At 37.7% G+C, this 25,243-nt stretch overlaps 1 protein-coding gene across 3 annotated transcripts in view; it reads left to right on the top strand.

Annotated features, from left to right (window-relative positions):
* PPP2R2C (protein phosphatase 2 regulatory subunit Bgamma) overlaps positions 1–25,243 on the top strand; it is a 138,137-nt gene that overhangs the window by 42,647 nt on the left and 70,247 nt on the right. Inside the window, exon 1 of one of the 3 annotated variants that reach the window (XM_085309594.1) lies at positions 6,763–6,914. The exons of the other annotated variants lie outside the window; for them this stretch is intronic. Within the exon in view, the coding sequence (XP_085165720.1) occupies positions 6,902–6,914 (13 nt within the window). The 5' untranslated portion in view covers positions 6,763–6,901. Of the gene's footprint in view, positions 1–6,762; positions 6,915–25,243 lie in introns of those variants that run through there. 3 annotated transcript variants of the gene reach the window in all.

The following is a 25,243-nucleotide window of genomic DNA, read 5'->3' as shown; positions in this document are numbered from 1 at the left end:
AAATTCCTCATTTAACCCTGCTTCTTCTGAGATCAAATGGGCAAAGATCCAATTTGCAGAGCGTCTTGAACTACCTAGGTCAGCTCACTTGTGAACGTAGGTGTCTAAATGTGGGAAAGAATGAGGTTCTGCTTGTGTGTGTGTGTGTGTGTGTATATATATGTAAATAAAAGAACATTATAATAATATAAGGGTTGGTGAGCTGCATTTCTATTTGATGGTTTGTGTGTTTTGCTGAGACTGGATCATTGTAACCAAGCAGATTGTTTTGCTGGTTGAGTATACGGTGCTTGTGTTTAGATGCCCCCTTTTATGATTAATACTTTTGGGGGCACCATCTGTATGGGCAGTTCCACTTACTAAGTGAAACAAGGCCTTGCTGTCTTAACAGAGAGTTCCCTTCTCATTAATGAGTTGCTTTCAGATATTCTTCAATTGGACTTACATGTAGATATGTATCCTTAAAAAGTTTACTTTTCTGACAAAAAAAAAAACTGATGGTTCAAGTTACTTTTAAAAGTTTATTTTTAAAAATCCTGATAGTACTGTATATAAAACAATTCTAACTTGTTGTAATAAATTTCATGACAAGAGCAATGTAAATGTTTGTGCTCAGATAGTTCCTTTCTGCCAGGTGGACAGAGGAGAAACGTTCCCTTTTCTTGTTCTATTTTCTGACTTTGTCAGCATTCTTCTTACCCTCTCCCAGACAGTTCTCGAAACACTGCAGCTGGAGTCGTTGTCCTGGCCCATTACTGATCAACTTACTTTTTCATTTTACATTCTACCTCAAGCTCTAATTTTGTCCTTACCATCATGTCCTTCAGTCACTGAACCACTGCTGTGCTACTGTGTCTTTGTTATTTTTTTCCATGCCACTCTGAGCACAGGAAAGTTATTTCAGAGCTCATGTCAAAGACAATTTTGTACCTAGGCCCTTCTGACCTTTGTTGTTATAATAAGTTGTTGTCCTTGATTTATGTTTTCTAATTTGTGTAGAAAAGCAAGTGTGTGTGCACATGTGTGTGTGTATGCGATTTGGGAACCTAAAGTAAGGCCTTCCTTCCTCTGTCTCCCCCCACCAAATGTACATTTTGGCTGCCAGCACGTGTTTGAATTTTTATCACCGTGAGTGACTTACAGCACTCCTTAATGTCAATAACAGGTCAGAAGGAATGTAACTCAATTTGACACTATAGAATTAAAAAGTTAACTCATATTTCTTTAGCTGAAAAATTATCCCTAGTATTAAAAGCAGTTTAGATGATTTTACTGCTAGTATTGTACTTGGTCCTTTTGGCTTGATAAGTCACTTCATAGCAGTTTTTTTGAATTCCACATTAAATGGATGCGCAGAGAATAGTAAATCTGTTTTTCTCATGACCTGTGAGGCCAACTGCAGTGAAAGTCCTTGAGGTACTTACTATGCAGTGAAATAGTGTCTGTGTACAAGCCATCCAAAAAAGTTGAAGAGATTGGGACTACAGTTCCTCACTGTGCAATGCAGTGTCCCCCCAGGACAGGTGGGGACATGTTCTTTAAAGCAAATTTCATAGTTACATTCTTCAGCTGCATGGGAGAGCATTATGCTTTCCTGAAGCGTGAGGACTCTTACTGTTATCTTAGAGCAAAATGACTCTTCAAGTATATTCCTTGTAGACCTGATGCAATCTTCAGAGATTGTCTTCATTGCTAATATTTCGGCTACTTTGATGTGTCACTGACTTGGCCAAGGTAGTATTAAATATATTTTGAGATGTTTCTTTAGAAGCTTCTATCCTTTTTTATCATGGAATGATGTGATTATTAATTAAAACTGAAGGTCAAGCTCTGTTATTTTTCAGTTGTTTCTGTAACTTGTTCTTGCAATATCTAATTCTGTTTGTTTTTGCAGAGTCTGCATTGTTTTTTTATATATATATACATATATAGTTATATGTACATATATATATATATATATATATATATATGCAGAGTCAGTACTGTAGCACAGATATTTTATTGTTCCTTTAACTAATAAGAATCTGAAGATTCTTCTGCTGCCCTTTACAATCAAAAGGTATTATGGGGAAAGATTGGGGAGGAGCTAAGCACCTTTTTTTGTAGCTTTGTTGCACTATTGATCTTACACCAGATCTGCTTTTAGCCAGGCATTTTCACTTGTAGCTCTTGTTTAAATAACTAATCCTTACTGGATGTTAGTAAGGTTGCAAGTCAGTTGCTATGGTATTCAGCTTTTTTTAACCAATTGGCTTGCTTTTTTGGTGATTCAGCCTAGAATGAGAAATCAGTCACACAGCACTAGAGCTGTAATTGAAAAAAGCAACTATTGTTGTCTTGAAAAATCTACAGAAGTTGGGGAAGAAAAACATAATTTGCAGTTTAAGAAAATATTTATGGCAGTCAGTGTATATAGCATATGCTGTAGTCTTTAACTAAATGCTGTAATAGTGGTCATAGCAATAGTAAACTTTCAAGATGATGATAAAAATTGAAGCAGTGAATTAAATTCTCTATGTCACTGTGACATCGGTGGTGTCATGCTAAACAGTTATCATCTGTCTTCATCCTATGACCAATTTTGGTTGTACTGCAGCATGTAGTCCTCCCTTGTTTTTCATTATGTTACTAAATGGTAGTATACTTTGACAGAGTATTATTTGCTAGTGGTAGAATAGCAGACTGTGCTATTTGCTATCTCGGTTTTACTTTTGGGTAATCATAAAATTCTGGAAGACTGTTAGCTAATGCAGAAATGCTTTAAAAATCACAATAGTAATAATTTGTAGCTGCAATGATAAAAGAAAGGCATGGTGTTTAGGGAGGTAACATCTTCTGTTAGGACAGCTATCCCCCCCCCCAAAAAAAAGAGAGGGAGAGAGAGGGAGAGAGAAAAAGAGAGAATGGGCTTTTGAGGACAAGCCTTCTGCAGGTTTTAAGAAGGTCTTGTGTGCTTGAAGGTATGTTTGTTCTCCTCCCCACCCTGAGTGCAACTGTGTCAGCAGATCTAATAAAAGATACTGCCTCTTCCATGTAAGCTTTCTGAAGTCATGGCTATACCACAAATAAACCTTCATTTCAAATTAGAAATCACTGCTTGTAGAAGACAGTGCTAGTTAACAAAGGACAGGATTTCAAAAACCTAGGTGATGCACCCAGTAACAACGAGTATGTGAAAAAGTGTATTTCATTTTGGAAATAACTGGACAAAGGAAAGATTTACTCTAGGAATGCTTTTTGTCTGTATACTTTGTTCAATATACTGGCACAATCCTCTCCCAACTGATAGCGTGATCTCCTCCAGAAGCCTTTGCTTACTGCTCGCAGAAGTGTCGTGAGAGCTTGCCTTTCCATTCACACTGCCCTTACGGGTGGTACCCTTTGCTTTTGACACACGGATAATAAGGACCTACAGTGGACTAAAATGCTGGTAGTGAAAAATGATGCTTCTGATTTCACTGAATACCAACAAAACTACCTTGTAGTTATCAAAGGTTTCGCTGAGAATAGTAACTGGATCATGAGGTCGAATCTTGGAGTGGCTTGACTTGATGCTGGTAAAGAGCATGAGCCTGGTAAAACTTTTCTTCCTCTGTAACAGCTCCACTGTAGTGTTTGGATTCCTCACTACCAGGTAACAGCAAAGTAAGCCTCAACGTGCTGCGTATGTACTGCCAGCACAGTGAAGCAGTCAGGTGTGATGTTCAGGAGATGCAGCTTTCTAAATATGTGGTACAACAGATCAAGAGGAATGGGAGCATCAGATTATTTCAAACAGAATGAAAAATCCGCCTTCCAAGACAGTATGAAGAAAAAATAAAATAGAGCAACAAAGACTTGCTACAGCAGACTGAGGAATAAAACTCTTCCTTGTTTACAGGGAATTGTAAGCCTTAATTTATTGCACCAGGATTCCTGCATCGCAGTAAGTGCAACTTGGAGTGCTCCCCATTGACTCTTTATCTGAACAGGCTAAATTCTTTTTAGGTTCATTTTAATTTTTAGTTACGTCAAACCCATGTTTTAAACATGTACTCATGGAGCAAACTCCCAATTCTTTCAGTAAAATGAAGACCCTAGAAGAATCTAGGTGTATCAAGAGATTTTTGTGGAGTTTTTATAGTTCTAGATGGCCAAATTTAATGCATGTAGTGTTTCACATTTGTTAGTTGTCTTTGGATATCTTAGCACATAGTAATCATGCTTCCGAGAGGTGTAGCTTTTAAGTGTATCCACATTTGCAGTCAGTGCATTTTAATGGTAGAGTTCACTGATCTTTTCTCTCCTGCTGTTTCTAGATGAGCTGTTAGTGTCCTTTCACTTACTTTTAAAAGTTATGTACAAAGTTAAAAGACCTGTCCTAATAGCCAGAAGTACAGTATAACATGTAGTTTTGCATCATAGGAAATGTGGGATATTTTACATTGGTTCTTATGTTTTTTTACGCTGGTTCTTATGTTTATCTAGAAATAAATTTGTAAACATAAGAGGGAGAGCACAGAGAGAGAGTTGTTCTTATCAGACAGCATTTTGATGGGGTATATTCAAAATGTATACAGGACACTGATGAAAAGTGGTGCTAATTTGTTACTGTTGCAAATATTAAAATATAAGTGGAAAACATCCTGATAATGATTATGAAATTGAAATTACCATAAGCACATTGACAATATTCTTCAAGGGATGATTAATGTCTTTGGTCCAGGATTTCATACAGTGACTGGAATGTAGTGTATTGAAGTTTATTGAAGGATGAAGATTTCAAATTTAAAAACTCAACAAATGTGGTCTAGTAAAATTACAAAAGTATTACTTAGAAAGATCTTGCATAGTTGCTTGCTACAAATAACTGCTTACATGAGCTCTTCCAGTGGCGAGTTAGATGATCTAGTGATAAACAAGTGTATTTGTTGTTCAAGCACCATAGTCATTGATCATATCATTTAAAAATTGTTGAACATCTGAAATTCCTAAACCATACAGTTGACAAGAATATTCAATGACTTGAAAGTATTTTCTGCAGTGGCCATTCCATTTTAATACTTTTGCAAGAAATTCTACGCAAGATGTTGATTTTAGTAGTTATTGATTTCACATCTTTTTTAGTTATCTTCCTATGTGCTTTCATTTAGCAATTTGATTAATAATTGCCCTTGTCTGCTTGCCACCCATCTTGTAAGCCAAGTCATGAGGGATTGAATTTCTTTTAGCAGAGTCTGTCTTTTTAAGGAAAGTGCGATATAAGAGATGGGAAGTGTACTTCACTTTGGTTATAAAGAATACCCAGTGCACTGGTTTGTCATTCTAGGAGACAGCTTTCTGTATGTCTTTTTCTTTGCCTTTCCCATATTATATATGGATAATTTTTGATTACTTTTGCCAAATCTGTTCTATTAGCAATATATACCAATCCCCTGCTGGTGTAAATTATCATAATTCTACTGCTTTGGAAATGATAGTTATGATAGGCTGCATACCCAGAGGATTTGCCTCATTTCCACAGAAAAATACTGTAGGTTTGATTTAGACTGACTGTTTATTCAAAGTACTGCTTTTAATGGTACAAAAAGTAGAAAGAAAACTCTGTCTCATGATAAGCTGCGTGCAAGCACACACCTGAGTGACTAAGCTAAATAGTTTGCTGCTGTCCAGATTAGACTCACATAATGACAAATGCCTTTGTAAAAAGGACTGCTTTGATGCAGCAGTTCATCTTGCTGAATTTCAAAGCTCTGCAAGTTTAAACGTAAGCATGTGTAAATAAGCACTGAAATCATCCTGGCGTGGATAATACTTTCTTTTTCTTATTCAGTAGTTGCATTTATTTGTTTTCCAGTATATATCTCTGTACAAAAAAGGAAAGGCACTTGAAGAAAAGTAAAGGATGCAAACTAAAATGGAGAATATATTCCCACAAGGATCTGTAAGGTTATTCTCTGTGATGCTATGTGGACTCAACAGTATTTTGGGGATGAAGGCTTGATATTTTGGGCTATTACCTATGCAGTGGGTACCTCGGATACCAATTTTAATCTAAAATGGATTCCTTAACTTGACCTACTTATGTTCTGAAGACAAAAATACAGTTTGTTTCTCTGAAATAGAGTATTTTACTTGTTTGCTTGTGTGAATTTATTATCTTTTTTTTTGTTTGTTAACAGATCCTACATTCCTACATTAAAAATGAAAGAGCACCTGTTCTGTGGATCCTGTAGACTGATGTTCTGGGATCCATTTTCAGTTTATTGACTGCAGTAGTTAATGCTTCTTAAAATGCTACTTCAGCAGTCATTTCTGAACTGTTGTTGATGAAGAGTAAACTGATTATTCTGAGCTAAATCCTCTTGATAGCTATAGGAAGAGTTTCACACTAAGGAATTTTCAAGATAATTATTTTGATGACTTGGATCAGGACCGAACTATCAGCACCTCCCTGATAATTCTAGAAATACTCCCTACTCCTGTAGGGTTAGGAGGATGAGAGAGGAAACTCTCTTGAGTCTCAGCTAATTGCTCACTGGTGGAAGTGAGTATAGAAGCTGGAGAGATCTAGGCTACAGCTTCTGATTTACATTCTTGTCTTGTAAACCTGGGAAAAGTCCATTAAGGAAGTATATTTCTGTTATTGAAAATGATTAGGAGAACAAGGTGCCTGCATTATTTACAGGGTCAACAGTTTTGTTCCTGATTGAAAAATTACCCGTAGATGTGGAAAATTTTCACCATTTCTTTTTGTCTTGAATTTCTTTGTTTTTTAGGGAAAGCTATAAGGAAGCTTGTGCACAAGGCGACTCTGGTGACATCTAGAATCCTCAGATTTCCTTGACTGAATCCATCTGGTTTTAGCCCTAAATATAGTAGACAAGCTGCACTGCTTGCACTGATAAATTATATCTTCCAAATGATAGACCAAGGTACAGTCATGTATACTAACCTTTTTTGATCTCTTTTGACTCTTGATTCTGTTGCTTTTTGAGTAGTTGTGACAGTATGGTTTGTACCCATTGCTGTGGGCTATCTTTTCACCATCTATCTCCTACTAAAAGTACTAAAAAAAAAAAAAAAAAAAAAATTTTTTTGAAAGACTTCTAGCCTGGCTTTGGCAGTTGATTTTGCCAGCTCCTTACAAGTTTGCAGCTTAGTGGGGAACTTAACTGCTCCTGAGATATAAAAAGTTGTCTTCAGTGACAGGTACATAGTAGACTGTTGGCAACACAACTTTATTTGGGTTTATAATCTGTGGAAAAGAAATAAAATCTGAAACAAAAACACACCTTTTTGACCTATATTTTGCAATTTGCTTTGCATACTTAGCAGTCATAAAATGGAAACAGACTCTGTTTCTCTAACAAAACAGGTTTTGTGTATAACAGCTGTGTTAGCAAAAGGAGAAATAGACCAATAATGTACTATTCTAAATGATATTTAATAATTAAATTTCTTTATCTGTTTTGTATCTCATCTAACTGTGGGAATGAGCAAGCAATCTTAGTGCCAACTGGCCTGCTTTCTGAGGTTGAAATTTCTCTTTGCTTTTGTTTTAGATGGAAAGACCTTCTCTCTCCTACCTGTGTCTCTTCTGAATGATAAGGGAGATAACTTTATTAACACAGATAATTACCAGTTTCAGTTTGTTTTGTGGAGTTGTGGCATTAGTCCACATGTCAAAAGACTTTCTCTAGTATCCAGTAGAATATATTCCTGTGCTTGTCCATGAAATCTAAAATGTGAAATTGATGAAACATTTTTTATTGTCTTGCCTAAATGCGGCATTGGTTGAGTATAAATCTAATTGCACAGTTTATTAAAATTTTGATTTGTAAGTGGATTGGATATTGAATAGAAATTGTGTAAGACTTGAGAGCTGTTATTCCTTTTCCCCAAAGATGGAAGGAAATGATTCCTGGCTGTATCTTCCGAATTTCTTCATGTGGCATATTGGGCTGTGGCTATTCCCTGCCTCCGCCTTCAGATGTTGAGGTTTATCCTTATCTGACTGCTGTACCAGATGCAAAATCTTCCATTGGCTTCTCCATAGTGCACAAAGTACTAGGAAGGGCTGGGAGAGCAGCTGAGGTCTGGAGTGGACAGCTGTGAGCCCAGATCGACTGGCATTTTTGGCCCTTTGTTAATGTCCAGGTCCTGCTGAGGGATATCTTATAGCACCTGCTGTCTAAACGATCAGCTAGTCCTGTTGAGCGTGACCACAATTAAGAAGCCTCTAGGTCACACGTAAAGAATTTGGGTTGCACATGGCTTTGAAGCTGCTACATAAAAGTTGGTTTCCATTGTGTGGCATAAGTATATTAGCTTTTAAGAATGAATGTCTCTGAGGTTCAGCCTTGCAGAGTTGGCCTGCAAATGGTTACCCTTTTGAATGCAACTCTTTAAAAATGTATGTACTTGCTGAGAGGTTAATGAAAGGTTCCCATAATTCTTCTGTTTAATTAGTGCAATACAGCAAATAATTGAAGAATATGTCAGTCTTTTCAGTTGATAGCAACAGGTCATACCTTTGGCACATGGATAATTGGTAGTTTTCTGTGTGAATTATTAGTGGAACAGGCAGATAAGTACATCTTTGCTTGCTAAATTATGATACCATCTATCATGGCATACAGTTGGCTTGTAGTGGTCTGTGTCAAATACTCCTCTTCCTTCTCCATCCCCAGAATTTTGTGATAAGTCATGTTATCTATTGTTTGCAAAAACTTCTCTTGGCAGGTCTGCAGTTGGCAGGTCAAAGCACTTGGGTGAGGCAGCTTCATTTTCTTTGTTCTGGGAAATTCTAGTATTATTTAATGGTAGTTTTAGGTTATAAAGAAGTGTCACGCTGCTGTATTTGCAATCCTCAGGAAAATTCTCATTACTAACAAAATAACTTCTGAATAGGAATGTCCTTGAGAGAGGTTCTTACTGGCACAGTAACAACAGTGAGAACCTGTGTTGGAAATACTGAGGAGCTGACACAGGAAGTTATAGCTAACCACAGAGTATACAGTTCTGGTATTCATTGACTGCTGTGGAAGTACTGTAGCCTGTGGACAGGTTATCTGGTAGCTTCTGGTAAAGAGAATGGGATGGATCAGTCTCTCCTCAACCACTCACTTCACCAAGAATAGGGCTGTCGTGGGATGACAGGTTTCCGATAGTGTAGGTAGGTCTGTAACAGTGATAAAATGCTGAAGACTGAGTTTTAAAATCCTGCTAATGAAGTAAAGGGATTATATTGAAAGTAACTATAGAATTTGGATATAATTGAGACCCAGGGATATTTCTGATGTGAAATTAAAAGTATGTGTATTGAAGTCAACTATCCAAAGGTTAGAAAAACTTTTAAATGTTATTTTTATGTGATATGTTACTATTTTTAATTGTATGTATGATTGCAATCTTTTTTTTTTGTTGTTCCACAGTCCTTCAGTGAAGGAGGTAAATGTATAGAAAGGTACATTGAACTTGTTGCAACAATTTTGATTCTTGTATCTCATCATTTTTGAGAGTTTAATCGCAATGTTTTTCTTTTAAAGGTTTTCATATATAATTGAACGCTTACGGTGACACTTGTGATGCTCCAGCTAGATAATAGGTTGAATTAGAGCAGGATGATATATAGATCAAATAATTAGCTCTAACTTTTGAGCACAGAGAAGTGATAGTATCTGAAGCGACAGGGAGAGGGTGCAGACTTTGAAGTGTTCAGTGGAAGAATTCAAATAGTTGATTTTGGAAAGGGCTGTTTTTGCTGATATATAAGAAACAAACACTAAGATAGACCTTGCAATACAAGGAGAAAAACGATGGAAAGAAAAGTTCAGGGGCAGAGTTATGCTGAGAATCATACAAAATTTAATTTGCATTTTTGATTATTTAAAAGAATTCTATGTAGGTAAAACAGCTACAGTCAAGGATTTAATGCAGCTGGTAAGTCTGGCCCACATGGAAAGAGCTGTCCATATGGTCAGAGACTCTCCCTTGGGTCTACCTTACAAATGGGCCAAAGGGATTTGTTGGATTGATGCACTGGTGCAGCATGGCAGACATGGTGGGAAATAAGGGGAAAAACAGTAGTAAGCAGAGCTTTATATCTCATTGAAATTCACAGCTAGAGCACGAAGTTGGCACAACGGAGGGATTCAGAATGAGACTTCAATTGTTCACAGCAATAGGCAGACAGAAGGCAGTTGTCATTTTTTCCCCCCTCTATGAGAAGTGCATATAATACAGTATTGCGTGCTGTTTGCTGTTGTAGCGGTTCATTTTCTTACTGCATTCCCATCTAAAAATGTAGCTTCAGCAACAGCATACTGATATGAACTTAAATGTACATTCAGCACTGTAACATCATTGAACACTTGCTCAAAGCACTGCTATTTAAGAGTGCTCCAGTTGTTCCTGAAACAGTGATACACTGGCACATCAGACTCCTGTGTTGGTACATCACAGGGAGACATGGTAATAACTATGTTCCCTCGCAGTGCAATGGTTAGAAATATTTTTCGTGTTGAGATCACTTCTTAGCCTTCTCTTATTGCTCTTTCAAGTGATATTTTCACTTTTTTGTATTGTGGAGAAGGTGCTAATGAGACTAGACTCACTACTGTGTAATCAAAGGCCCCAAAAGCCAGATGTGCTGCCACATGTCTTGGATTTATTTGCTTATGCAGTGCTGTATTCTTCTTCTTTAGAAGTAGAAGGATTTAATAACTAAAAATCTTGCATTTTTGGCAGCTTATACTTTTGCAGTGTTCCCTTGCTACAGGATTTAACAGTGAAATTATGGGAATTTCCTTGGGGAAATAGATAATTCTTATACTTGATGAAAAGAGAGAAAAGCTTTTCTCCAGTATTACTAGTTATTTAGTATTTGCTTCTTTTCTATTTTGGGTTTTATTTCTTTGCCTGTTTTTGTAATGCAATTATTAACTAGTTTACATTGGGACAGCAATTACTAAATATTAATTTAAATAATAGCTTAAAAAGTCTTCTGCTACTGAGTTAATGCACAGAAGTCAAGATTAAAGATTCAATAAAATCACTAGCTATCACATAATGCCCTTCAAGCTGTTAAATGCAATGTAAGCAAAAATGAAAAGTGGCAATCACTTTTAATAGCTGATGTTGTACCTTATATTTAGGAATCTAAACAGCTAAGCTAATTTCTGTCTTCAAAAGTTGTGTAGAGTCTGTGTATGCTAATGGGTAACATATATTCTGAAGATCTAGCTCAGAGTAAAATCTGAAAAATAAGCATTTGATATTACTTAGTTTAATAATTATTGCTAAACCCCCATATAACTAACTACACTTCACAAACTTACCTGGCTTTTTCTCGTTGTAATTTAGATAACTTGCTTTAATAATCTGAGTGGTTAATATATTGTCACTTCATTGCTGGGCAGTGGGGACATATTTCATTAATGATTAACGCAGTGATTCAGAATGTAAAAAATTTGGATAATATGTATGTAATACAGTAAATATAATGAAATGAACAGACAGCAAAAACACAAACAGAATAAAAAATTTCTGAAAGCCCTCCCCAACCTAAAAATGAGCAAACCTCAAATCAGCTCCTCCCCATTTCCCTCCTCCCCCCAAAAATCCCAATGCACAAAAAATTCAAAGTAGTACATCTTTGTACAGCTAGAAGAGGTCTGATTCTGGAAATGGATGTTCACGGTCACCTGATTAGTGCTTCCTAATGCTATCAGAATATTTTACTAAAGGAGAAAAAAAACCTACCCAAATCCTAAAAGCCCTTAGGGGATATTGAAGGTGATCTGCATTCTTTGTGAAATTTAATTAGGGATTGAGAATATATTTATCCAGCTTTTACCCATTATATTTTATGGCTGATAAAATTGAAAACAAGCATCCCATCTATAAAGTAACTGCTTTTGATAGCAGATTGCTTAATAAAAAGGCAATTATGTATGAGTCGTTAGGATGTGTATGTATTTATTCTTCCCTGTTGTTTCCCAGCATTTTTACTGAACCTTCAACTTAAATTACTGCATAAGCTCACAATATCTAGCTATTCTTGTATGTTCAACGTGTATTTTAAATAATTTTCATACTGCTTCTGCTGTGGTAAAAGTAAATTAGGATGTTGTCATGCTACTGGGTAAAATGTAGGGGCCCTAGGGGCACTGGATTACAAATTAAAGGAGTTAATTCACATTGTTTCATATAGCAATTAATTACAATTTCAGCATAAAACTTATTAACAAAAACTTCCCTTTTAATTATAAAGTCCCAGGTTAAAGAATGGGTCTTTGTTTGCTCAGTCTACAGCGTTGGTTTTCCTTTTTTCCAAGGACCCTTATTTTTCTGCTACTGAACAGTGCAGTCCCATGACAATAGTAGCTCCTGTCGAGTACCAGCTGGATCTCCTTGCAGCATCCCCTACCGGTTTATTTATGATACAGCTTTGGCACTAGTATTTGCTGAAATCACACTGTTCCCAGGACATTCTCATTGCAGTCAAGCTGTCACAACACCTGGTAGCAGCATGTGGAAGAATAAAAAAAGAAAGCAAAGATTTGAGGGTGTGCAGAAATTAGAAGACTCTCATTGCACTCAGCACTGTGGCTGTTGGCAGCTTTGGTTCTGCCACGTTTGCAGCACAAGGCAAACAGAGTGTGATTATTGATATCTCTTGGGTACTTCAAATCCTTATTTTACTTTCTTACCTGTTGTTTAATTCTAAATCATTTGTAATAAAATATTCAGCTATCTAGTCCACTAAACAATACTTAACCGATCTGTTTTCGCTACAACACAAAGCTAAACCAACCCCAAACCTTTTCTACATTTGCAGATGTCCTGGTTGTATTGCCCACTGAATGTTTTTAGCAGATTTTTCAATTTGTGTCCTCTTGATAGGATAGCGTGTTGGATTTTAATCCAGCTTGTAGAAAACCATTTGATAAACAAATGTGTTATTTAGGCAAGTGAATGTCATTTTTAATAGCTTGGCAGACTGCTATGTTGTGAACTGCTTTTATTAAATCTTTATTAGGCATGGACCTCTTAAGGAAGCAGATACAAGGCACAGAAATAAACGACTACTGTGGAGACTTAGTTTGATTAAAATATTTTGGTAAAGAATCCTTAATTATTTTAAAGAAAGCCACAGTGGGGTCTTTTCTCCTCTGCTGATAAGAAACTGTGAAGTTTTCATACTGCATTCAAATGTGTGATGTGAAATGAATTAGTTATTAGCTATGTCTCCTTGGGGCATATGCACTATAAATAGCTTTTCCAAATCTACTGCTTTATTCCTGTATGCCTTGTATTGTCAAATTGAAGACTAGCATAGAAATGTTTCCAATCAGTTGGACTCTGAATCCATGCATACAATGCAGATGTGGCTGTTGCAGACTGAAGTCTATTTTTGTAGCACACAAGCAAATGGAGGACAGCTTAGTTTACTGACAGCTAACTTTCCAGAGTCCTAGGAAAAAAAAGCAAAACTTCTGTTGTTTTTATCAGCTGTGATTATTGTGTGGGAATAGCAAGAAAAAAGAATCTAAGACTATTTTTTTAATAAAATCCACGGTACTGCCAAAAAGGAGGGAAAGTGTTTTTAGTTAAGACTGTGAAACCAGATATCAGCCATATTGGCTTTTTGTTTTGTCATAATTTCAAAATACAAATGAATCAAGGCCATAAGTTATTTTACAGCTTTGGATTTTTAAAAGGAGTTTGACTATAAAGCAGAAGACACCACAACATTTTCTGTGGTAGATGAAATATGAAATACAGTGTATTGTTCATGTAGGGTGAAGAAGAGAGGATGCTCTTCTCACCTTTAACAGTCAACTCTGCCTTTACACTAATGAACCAAATATCCAGTATACTTTCTGTCTGTGCAGTTACTTGCATCTGAGGGTGTTAAAAATGCTATGAGCTTAGTTCTCTACCTGTTAATTCAAAATTTTTACAAACCTGGGATTATTCTCTATATATTACTCTTCCAATATTCCAGAAAAGACGTGAGCTCCAGACACTTGGGAAAGTGATCCCCACAAGGAGCCTGGAGGGTTTTCCTCGTGTTGATACTCACAAAAGCACTCTTCAATTCTGAAAACAACAGTTTGAACACGAATTTTTAAAATCATTTTTTGACCGTTTCCTTGATTTTTGGGCCTTTCAAAATTACTCATACTTCTGATTTATAGTAAACTGACTACAGTGGAGAAGGATAGTTTGGCAGGACAGGAAGGATACTTTGGCAAAGATCCTTTGGGGAAGGATCCTTTGGCAAACACTGCCATCCAGCCTGTTTACTTCTCTCTAGAGTAGATGGAGAGAAGCTATTTGAGCACTGCCTGAATAGCCAAGTGTTGCCTCATGGCAGCCTGGCCGCTGTGGTGTCCTTGAAGAGATGTGAACTCTGGAACGGGCTCTGCGTCTAAGGTCATAGTCGCAGCCTTACCCTCTGGGTTGGGTAGCGGCTCCCTGCTCCTCTTCACACACCATGAAATACAAAAAGGTGATTTTGTGGATCAGTTGCTCAGGGAAGACAGGAGAGCGCAAGGAGACAGCCCCACAGGGTCAGATCCTGCCTTCTTCCCTTGCTGTGTCCTGGAAGCTTGGGGTGTCCAGGGTTGCACCGTCCTGAATAATACATCAATTTTCTGTCCTCTTCAGTGCAGATAGCGACTGGCTCAGATTGAGTTTCAGATACGGTTTAAAGGGCTGATAGTTGCCTAACTAAGAATGCCTAACTGAGAACGCTCAAATACTGCACGGCCAGTGGAGGGTCCTAAGATCAATTGATGCTTCTGTTCTGAAACAGCAGTTTCCCTGAGTGCTTAAGTATGCAAAACACAAGTGCTTGGGCCTAAAGAAGACAACACCCTTTTGGTTTAATTTTGAAGGCAGAATGTACCCAAATTCTTCCTGAGTGCACAGGGTCTTGAGCTATTAGGTATGTTCAGACCTGTAGCAAATTCCCTCAGACAGTACTGAACTTTGTGTGAGCTATCTGGCTTGGATATGTTTTTTTCAGTAATGCTGTGGAAGAGGAGGAGCAAACGGGAGCAGGAGGGCCCCCTTTTGGCACACTAGCCCGGTATTGAGAACACTTGAGAACTGAGAGGATCTGGACTCAGACTTAGCTAGTGTGGAGATTGAGCCCCAATTTCACTTTCTGTAAGGTGAGAGGCAAAGCTGCACTGTGGCCTTCAGCATCCCTGCTATTAAGCTGGGCCACCCTGAGTAGTGATGGATGATCTGCCAGTATGGCAGTAGCATGATGACTCTAAAGTATTTTCCATATCAAACACTACCAAAGCTGTTAAACACCAATTGGACTGTCAGTCATTCTGCTCTGTGTGCCTGGTCTCCCTGGAGTGTGGTGCTTTGTGGCATGATAGTATTTCTTTCTGTATCAGTATCTTGAGATTCAAATTTCTACTGTGCAGCTGGGACCCAAGAATTCAGAGTCAAGGAGAGAATAAAAAAGGTGAAGGCAGACCCTTCCGTGATTAGCAGCAGTGTGGCTTCGTTACTGTATGTTCTTTGTAGCGAGCAACACTCGTTCATTTGCATCATTCGGTTCATTCAGTTGCATCAATAAAATTACATAAGACAAAATGCGACTTTGCTTTACAATGGCTGTGAATCTTTAATTGGAGTGAAAAATAGTAAATACAGCTTTATAACATATTAAATATTTTCATGTAGTTTTTTTTTTAACTTGCTTGAGTGATCTTACATTGTGCCTTGGAGGGATGTGTTGTAAGTACAATTATTATTATCCTTTATGCCAAAATGACATTGACGTTGGTCCAGATTCTTGTGTGAAGTGAACAGCATAGCTCTGTTAAAATAAAAAGACAGATTTGGTACCTTCTGTTTAAGTTGTCAAGGTTGGCTGAATACTCAGTTAATTCAAAATCCTGTTTTATAGCCTCTATTATGCAGGTTCCTGCCCCCTCCTTGAAATATCTCTCCTGGAGTGACATGGAATGTAACCATAATGTTGTGGCGCTTCGTGAGGCTTTTTGTATTCTGTTTTATTTTACGTGGTTTTGTTTTCTTTTAAATTAAGAATCGGTGCTGCTTTATAGGCTAGTGGAAAGGTATTTATACTCCTTTTGCTTGTAATGTAAATCTTTATGCCTGGACCAAAATAACAGTTAATTCAATTCTACAATGCAGAGTCCTCATTTTCTGTGGCTGGCAAACTTTTCCTTTTATCCCTCAGCCAACTTTTATCCAGTCCACTGGTTCTCCTCCTCTGTGTCATGCTTGCTAACTTTCACAGATTAATTTTTTATGAGAGATACTATTAAAATGACTTTGGAGAATCACATAAATTATCACTACAGCTTTCCCTTGCTCTTTGTTACTGTGAAGCATTTACCAATATTTCTCCAATCCAGCGTGTATTCCCTAAACCAATACCGTGTGCTTTTCTAGTTTGTGCATTAAGTAACTCAAACTTGATTTCTTAATGAAGTAAAACGCTAAGTACACGTTACGCAAATTTGAACGGTGAGGGGAAGGGAAGCCGAGATTCTGCTGTGCCATTTGCACGTCCGTTCAGCCCGCTGCGTCCTTGCGGAGCGAGCTCAGCTGCGGCCTGCCGGCCGAGCGCGGCCCCGCCGCCGCCGCTGCCACGGGAGCGCCTTTCGCGGAGGCAGTTCTGTCTCTTTGCTTCCCCTTGCAGTGCAGGGCACCTCGCGCCCGCTTTTCCTGTCGTTTTCACCAGGACGAAGGACAGGACCTAGTTTCTCGTTTCTAGATATCTAGGCTCAACTTCTAGATAGGCTGACCGGGAATTCATACTCATGTAGCAGCCTAAAGCTCTCTGTGGGGAAAAAAGTATGAAATGAGTGGTTGTGTTTGGACCACGTTTCACTCTCTGAGGTCAACAGGAAAACCCCACTGATCTGCAGTGCCCTAATACCTTGCCCTGAATGACTCGAGCCGTGAATTAGTGGGATCCAGGCCCCAGGGCTGATCTAAACCAGTGAGACTAGAAGGCGCAGCATTAGWGAGCGGTACTCCTCGCGCAGATTTATTGCCGTGAACCTAGCGTAGYGCCCCTTCCGGGGGTCACTCTGGAGTGATTTCGGACTGCGGGGCTGAGAGGCGGTTGTGACAGGCTGGTCTGAGCGTGGCCCGGCTCAGGGATTCCCCCAGGGACCGGGCGGCCAAGCGGAGTAACGGGGCGCTGCGGCTGCGGCAGGGCCCGCGCCTCCGGCCCGCGCCGGCGTGAGAGGCTGTGGGCAGTCGCCGTTCAGAGCAGAAGGTGGATTAAACGTTATGACAGGATTGGGAGCTTCTAGCCGGTGGGCAGGATATGGTTTGCAATTTCATTTCAGTCCAGCTTGCCCCCCGCGTTCTTCTTCCSCGGTGGTAATGGATAACATGAAGGCTCAGATTAATGTGAGGCCCGCAGGGGTGTGTGTAAAAGCTCTGTTCWGTCTGACCGCGGCGTCTGAGACGATTCCTACGTTGGAGTCGAGGATAAGTGTCCTTTACATTTTTAGAGTTGGTAAATCATATATAACTACACATACAGGCATACAGATGCGCACGCGCGCGCACAGGCACGCACACTCTTATATAATGTATCTCTAGTCCTTTTGCGCTGTATAAAGCTATGCCTAAAATCCTAAGTTTTATTTCTGTCTGTACTAGCTATCTGGTTTTTTTAATGCACCCTGTTACCTTTTAATATCTGAAAGTCATATAYGGTGGAGTCTCTCACATTATTTTAAGGTTTGGTTCTCTTCTACTGAAATCTTTGAAAATTTTATTGTTGTGGATGATTTGGTGGTTCTTTGTTGCAGTTTACTTTTAAAGGGYTAGATCTTATGTTTGTGAGAGCTGATTTAGGGCCAAATTTGACACGTGTTTTTATCATCCAAGAAGCTGATAATTTGCTTGCATTTCACTTTGTAGCTGCCAAACTGAACATGAATTGAGCCTCTCTTATTTTACTAGTGTAGCTCCAAAGCTCTGTAGTTTATTTAAGGATTTCCCAACRTTTATGATTTGTAGGTAGTATGTATATAGGTATGAAGGTTAATTAAATCAAGTGGTGAAGTTTGTAGAACAGGGAATGCTTCATTAAGCCCTGTGTGAATTAACATGTACAATCTGTTCACAATACCCCAAGTGCCATTCACTGAGACAGTGTAATTACAGCTTACACACAGTTTCATTAGTTTGTGTTTCTTCTGCTGTGGTTGACATATATGTTGTCTTCACTGAAACCTTGGAATAGAGGAGGGACTGCTCGCTGGTGGGCATCTGAGCATTTAGCAAATCATTTTTCCTTTGGGTTCTAAAATGTTTTATCCCAGCTGTAATTAAGCCTGTAATTCATAAGCTGACACTTTTTTTTTTTTTTTTTTTTTTATTCCAGATCTAGCTGAAGTCTCCCGAAATGGCTCTTCTTTTGCACTTCAGTACTTTAAAGAGATGTGATCTGGACACAATAAGCATATTTCCCCACAGCTAGTAGTTCCTGTTGTGTTTGATTTATTTTGCAGGGCAGTATAATCTGATACCCTAAAGTTGCATTCTTTAAGACTCATATCCTGAGAAGATAAATAATCAGCTCTCTCTAATGAGCATGGTGTTTAGGCAACTCTAAAATCTAGGTAGCTAGGAGGTACCAGGGCTTCAGTAAAAATTTCATCCTATTGAATCCCAAGAGTTTCTTTTGATAATAATCTCTGTTTCTGAGAACTGTGAATGTGCTGCAGTAGGCTAAAGTGGTGTCACCAGTTCAGGCAGACTTGCATCTTTTTTGGTATTGTTGGCCGCAGAAGGATTGTTAAAGCTGCAGTTATGATCACTGTGATTTGGATACCAGATGCATAGATACAAATCCTGGAAAGACTTATGAACATACTTAATGTTACCCTTGTGATAAGTCCCACGGCCCTATTCAGGTGAGAGAAATTGAAGATGAGAAAGCACTTGGAAGCTCAGGTCTGGAGACAGGAAAGCAATATTAATGAGGATAATAAAGAGAATAGCAAGGAGGAATAAATGATGAGCTTTATTGCAAAGTATTGTCTATATTGTTTCTTTATATTAAAAAACCCTGCAGATATGTTGTTTCTRAGCAAAGTTCCTGTTTCAAGAACAGAACACAGCATGCATACAGCAGAGATAGCAGTAAAAGTGACTTTCATTGTCCTATTAATGTCTTTACATATCTTTAAACGGTAATGTTTCAAACTGCTATATTATTTTTTGGTATCTGATAACATTAAAATACTTCACAGAAACTGCCTACCTAAATTTTCTTTTGCCAAGAATTATAGTGTTCTGAGACTGCGTCCTAAGTAAACATATGTGTTCTTTAGGTTTTTGTTGGTTTGTGCGTATCTTCTGATTTCTAAAGAGTTCTAAAATCATTAGTAAATTTTATATAAGGCAAATCCACAGAAACAAATTAGCAATAGCAAATTAGAATAGAATATATTAAATTATACAGTGATTTAAGTTATCTCTTATCAGTATATAAACTATTACACACATATAGGCTGATGTAACTTCAGAAATCATTATCTGACAGAAACATTCTAAATCATCTGACAATATTTCAGGAGCAGCATGTTTTGGTGCAGAACTTGCAACCTTTGCACGTAATGAAGAATAATAGGAAAGCAGAGGGTAAGGGAACTAAAATACACTGAATTTGCACTATGTAAGTCCCCAGAATGGCGCTCAGTGCTGCTGCAGAGCAGCCTGGTAGGCAGACTGTGAGGAGGAAAAATTGTAGCATGACAGCTCTAATTGTAGGATCTGGTGTTTTGTGGATTTGTGCATTGGTGCTTGGGAGACTATTTGCTATAAGATGACACATAGGAGCCTTTTAAATATAATTGTTTTATTTTTGGCCTTTGAAGAAGAGGACTACTTTGTACTGATCCAAGTAGAAGACAGCCTCAGTTTAACTACATCACTACTAAAATCAGTGAGTTGTACCTTCTCAAAATAAAAGGTCTTGTGTTATTTATTCACTTCAGTGCCACGAAAGTGTGTGATACCTTGTAGATGATTAAAATGAACTTGCCACCAGGGTCTTAACACCTTAGACAAAACACAGCAAGAGGTGACAAACAAAATGCTGATAAGTACAGGAAGCACGAAGGTTACAGTGGCAAAAACTCAGGAAAATGCTTTCATATACACATAAAAGCTTTCACTTATGGCTCACATATGTTTCCTCACTGCGTGTTGCCTATGTGTCTTGCTGGTTATTTGATTCTTGGTTTTGTTAATGTATGCTACTCAAAGGCTTTGGTCCTGATATTGCTCCACTTGAAGTCCTTGAAAGAAACTCCTAGTGATTTAAACATTATTAGTTCAATCTCACTAAGCAAAGAATGTTGGGATGTGATGGTGAAGAAGCTGGCACTTTAAATTTCTTTTCAAAGTAAACATTTTGTTAGAAATTAATAATGAATCTCCCTGTAATTTTTTCTGCCTATGTAGTAGAGCTAAAGTATAGAAAGCTACTGCATGTCTCATCATAGCTTCACAAAGTTGCTATTCTTCCACTGTTACCATCTTGTTTACCTATAAGCACATATAACCTTTCTTGTGTTTTCCTCAGTGTTGAGATGATTGTTGTGAGGATATGGGATTCATTTTTTTAAATGTTTCTGTTCCAGTTAGTATAATTTCTGTTGTAATTAGTGTAACTGGATATGCGCATTAAATGCATATATCTCACTTGAATCCTATTGACCTCCTTGTCTCAGTGATATTTGGTGGTACTGAGTCTTCTCAAGTTAAGTGTTTGTTTTGTAGACCATTGTTATTATCAGCTTTAAATATGATRCTCTTTATGTTTGCACCTTTAGTATTTATGTTGTACCTCTAGTGTTATGCCTCTTGCTTGTGCCTTGTCTATTCACTTTTATCCTTCTTTTCTGTTTCTGCCATATGCTTTTAGCAATGTTATAATTTCTTCTGTCAGCCTGAGATGTATTCAGGTTTTAAAAAAGAAAAAACGTCAAAAATTCTTYAGAATAGTGTGTTCCTTATTGAAAGAATATATTCTCAAATGTGTAGGGCAAGCAGGGCAAATGTGTATGTTATATCCTSTAAAATGTAGAGAGTGGAACAAACTTCTCTGAGATATGTATAAGAATAGCAAATAGTAGATTCAGCCTTGTAATGCACCTATGTTTGTTTGTAACTTTACATGAAGGAGAACCATAAGAAAGTAGAAAAAATGGGTTTCCTTCCTGTGAAAATCCCATTATTTCCTGTTAAAATGTTTTGAGGGAGAGATTTCTCAAAATATCTAGGAATCTGACTTTCTTTCAAAATGTCTTTAAAACCTTATTCCTTTCAGTATAGAAGGTCCTGTGTAGAGACTGTTCTAAAAATATATCACTGCTAATTTTATTGGTGGTACCTGTCTGTGAAGCACGAAATAACACAAAAACATTCATTCCATCAAATGAGAACAGATGTGTAGTAAACTGTAATGAAATTTGTTCACCTGTTTATGTGGATGCTGCACGTGTTTGATGGGCATAACTATTTATTAAACAGCTTGCCCATGTGTTACCAAAGTGGATTGAATTCTAGTGAGTCTGCTTAAGTAGCAGCTATCCCCATGAATACGACACTTAACCTATTTACACCTATCCAACTGGCTTAAAATCACAGAAGGAGGTATTTTATATTATACGTACCTCAGTTCTTTTGACGTTATTTTCTGGTAGGTCATTTTCTATGCATAGCGTTCTTTTATGTTATCATCATGATAGTATTAATTTGGATGTGCAAATTAGCTCTTCATGATGTTGTCATGTCAGCATCTGGATTCAAGATGTGCTGTTTCATAAGCATCACATCCTATTGCGTTTCATCAGAGTCCCCCTTTCCTAATCTAATTATTCATAAGGAACCTTGGGGATTGTGCTAATGGGCATCTGAAGCTATAAAGAGTAATGAAAGTGGTTGTGTTACTGCTATGCAATTAAGTGTATATGGAATACCATTCATATAATTAAATTCAGAATCTTCACCTCTCTTTTTCTCCTGTATAATACACTAATTATTTTTCCTGAGTCAAAAAGAATACTAATGGAATTAAAGAGCTTTTACTGGAGCTATAGCATTTTATAGGCACAAGTTAATTTTAGCCTTTATTTTTAAAAGCATTCAGCAGATAAGCAGCCATTCGTATGACATCATTTTTATGGATTTTTCATATTTTTTGTGGGAAGGTGGAGAATATTTCTGGCTGAGGCAGAATTTGAGCTGCTGGGCAGCTTGGGGTTTGCTCTGTGTTTTCTGTTTAATATTATATCCACTGGTTTGATAGGATACAAGATGCATTCTGCTGCTACTGCTGCTGCTGGTAATGTGTATTGACAGTCACTGCAATTTGTAAGTTCAGCCTGACCTTTGGACTGCGTTCAGTTTTCTGTCTTTGTTCGTTTGGAGTAGATGTTTTGATGAATGAAGATAAAGCATTTAGATCAACCAGTCAATATGTTTTAAGTTATGATAATTTCATATTAATAAGCACTGATGGTTAGTATCTTCAGGTCTACTGACAATCTGAAATCAATGGGAGTTTTGCCCCATTTAGTTCAATGTGAGCAAAAATGAGTCTTTAACCAGCAGAAAATTATAAACACCRTTCTTCAGTGATGTGTGATTCAGTGCGAACAAGAATTTTTATGGTGCTGTCAGGCTGAAAAAAATCCTTTTCTTTTTTGATAACAAAGCTGTATTTAGCTGAAGTAACCCGTAGGTAGCCTGTTAGAGGTGTTCCAGCTTTGTTATTCCCAACAATAGGGAATGTGGCCTCTCGCTGATTCTCCTTAAATAGGTAGCTGTTACTGCTCAAAATAGCTCCTGAGACTGCTGTGCTGTAGAAATTCTGCTACAGACATCCTGCCTCAAACTAGTCATCTTTCCTTTTCATTTAAATGCAGACTTTATTTTAATGCTGTGGAGTACATAATATTAAACATATTAAATACATAGTGCTGTTCCTTTTTCCAGGCCACTGGTGACAGCCAGTCATGATGCTCCATGGCAATGAGGAGGCCAGGGATTGTAATGCATCCTCCATCCTTGATTATATATAGCTGATTAGGATCTCGTCTTATATTCTGAACTGCATTCCATTCCTTAACCATAAAAATCAATAAAAACTAGTAAGGAACTATTCTTTTCTCATACTGTCATTTAAAAATTGCTTGTCTGCATAGTAGTCTACTACAAAATTCAGTGGTAACTTCCTGATAAAACTCCTTGAGCACATCCTCCTAGTTTTCKCCTCAGCGGGAGAAATGAGCTGTGAAGTTTGAACGGGAGGTTCTCAGGACCATGTCCCATCTGACCGAAGGACAGAGCATCAGAGAGGGACAGACAGCTTCTCTCTGATCATCACTATAAAAGCAAAAGGAGAGAAGATAGAGGGGCAAAGAGCACAGAAAGCCGGGTGCCTCGGCTGACTTGCCAGGTTGATTAGGGCATGAAAGGTCAAACCAACACTTTTGGTTAGTACTCCCTTAATTACTRGGAGCAGACCTGTGGAGCACAGGAACAGTGCACTTCGGACATTACTCAGCAAGCTGGTTTCTGCGATCTGCGTTACTACCTTCTTCAAAGTATTCTTGAAGTACTGCCGTGTGTTTGTAGGTCCGTAAACCATCCTTACAAAGACAAGTAAGAGTTTTGCCTCTGAAGTCAAAAGTTGCATCCATCTTACTATCTGTACAAAATAAACAAACAAACAAAAAACCCACATGGTCTGAAGAGCACAAATTATTTTGTCCTGTGATTACAGATTCTAATGCAATGTGTAGCAAATTTTCAAGTCATTTCCTGCAGTTGATCATTGCTGTTTCCATGTGCTCTTGAACAAAACTCAGCGCTGTCTTCACACACCTTCTAAGTTTATCTTCTAACTTAGCTGACTTGTAGTCTGAAAATGAGTAAATGAGAAAACAAAACCTTCACTCTAATTAAACAGCCCGTGAGGTGTTTTTCATTTTACACTGGTAATTTTTACATTTTTAGACTTATATTTTTTGTTAGTAATTTATGTTTCCATATTATTTTTTTTTTTGATTACAGAGTAAAATTGTTAATCCTTTACACTAATATGTTAAATACTAACCAACTGAAATAACATTTTCTTTGGCTATTGTGTTATGCTTGCTCTCTCTTTTACTTTTGGAGATCATATTTTGCTACATAAATATAAAAACAAATATTTAGAACAGTCTAGAAACAGGAAGAGATCTGATTTTGTATTCCTCCTTAATGTATGTGTATCTTTACTCATCTAAGTAAGTCTGATCCGTGGATTCCAATGGAAAGTATTTCTGGATATTGGCCTAAAAGAAAGTCTCTCCTTGAATCTTGTCTGTGGAGTTAGTCATTATTTTGTTACGCATAGCATCTAATAATACTTTTTTGTTCTTGTACTTTATATACAAATTGTTATTTTAACAATTAAAGTTTACTTTTACGCCCATTAGGTAGGGGGGGAGGGTTGCTGCCTCTTTTGCCTCGTCAAATAGATCAGTTTCTGGCTCTTTTTAAAGTCATTTTCCACAGAGAAGTTCAAATCCCTTAGATCAAGAATATGTTCATTTACAAAGATTATACTTGATTTTTTGGCCTTGTTTCTAATACTTTGCACTGTAAATGGCATCCCAGTGGAGGRTAATCATCATACAGATGTTTGAAAGTTCCTTCCTGCCGAGTATGATAATTGAAGTCTATAAAGTGTCATCAGACAGCACGTTGTTTCTAATTAGTACAAGGCAGTTTCTCTTCGCTTTGTATAGTTTTACTGGCCTCTTTCCATCATTATTTTACCAGCCAGTTACTGAATCGTGTCACTTATCCAAAACATAGATGAAAAGCATGAGATCTGCAGGGTGGTTCATTTTTCATAGTTTTTTTGCTTTCCTTTATTGAAAATTTCTGTATTTCATAAACTGCATGTTTTGGTGCTAAATTTTTAAAGCTATCAGTAGGCTTTTAGCTCCAACTGGCCAGATGCTACTCTGACATGTTTTAAGGACTCTTCATCTCAAGTCAACAGGAGAAACATTAGTGCCACAATCATTTTTTTTCCTCGTAATAAGACTCTTTATGATAATAATTCTCATTTGGTTACTCTCTGAAAAAGAGACCTTTTTAGTGACTGCTTGCAATTCGCTGTTTATGGCAGACAGCTTCCCAGCTGGAAACAGGGTCTCCTTGGAACAGT

This window comes from Rhea americana, unplaced genomic scaffold (assembly GCF_003343005.1).
Source record: "Rhea americana isolate MKP2758 unplaced genomic scaffold, rheAme1 scaffold_30, whole genome shotgun sequence".
Classification (NCBI taxonomy): Eukaryota; Metazoa; Chordata; class Aves; order Rheiformes; family Rheidae; genus Rhea; species Rhea americana.
The sequence above is the reverse complement of the archived record's forward strand: the minus strand, read 5'-3'. Positions and strand labels throughout refer to the sequence as shown.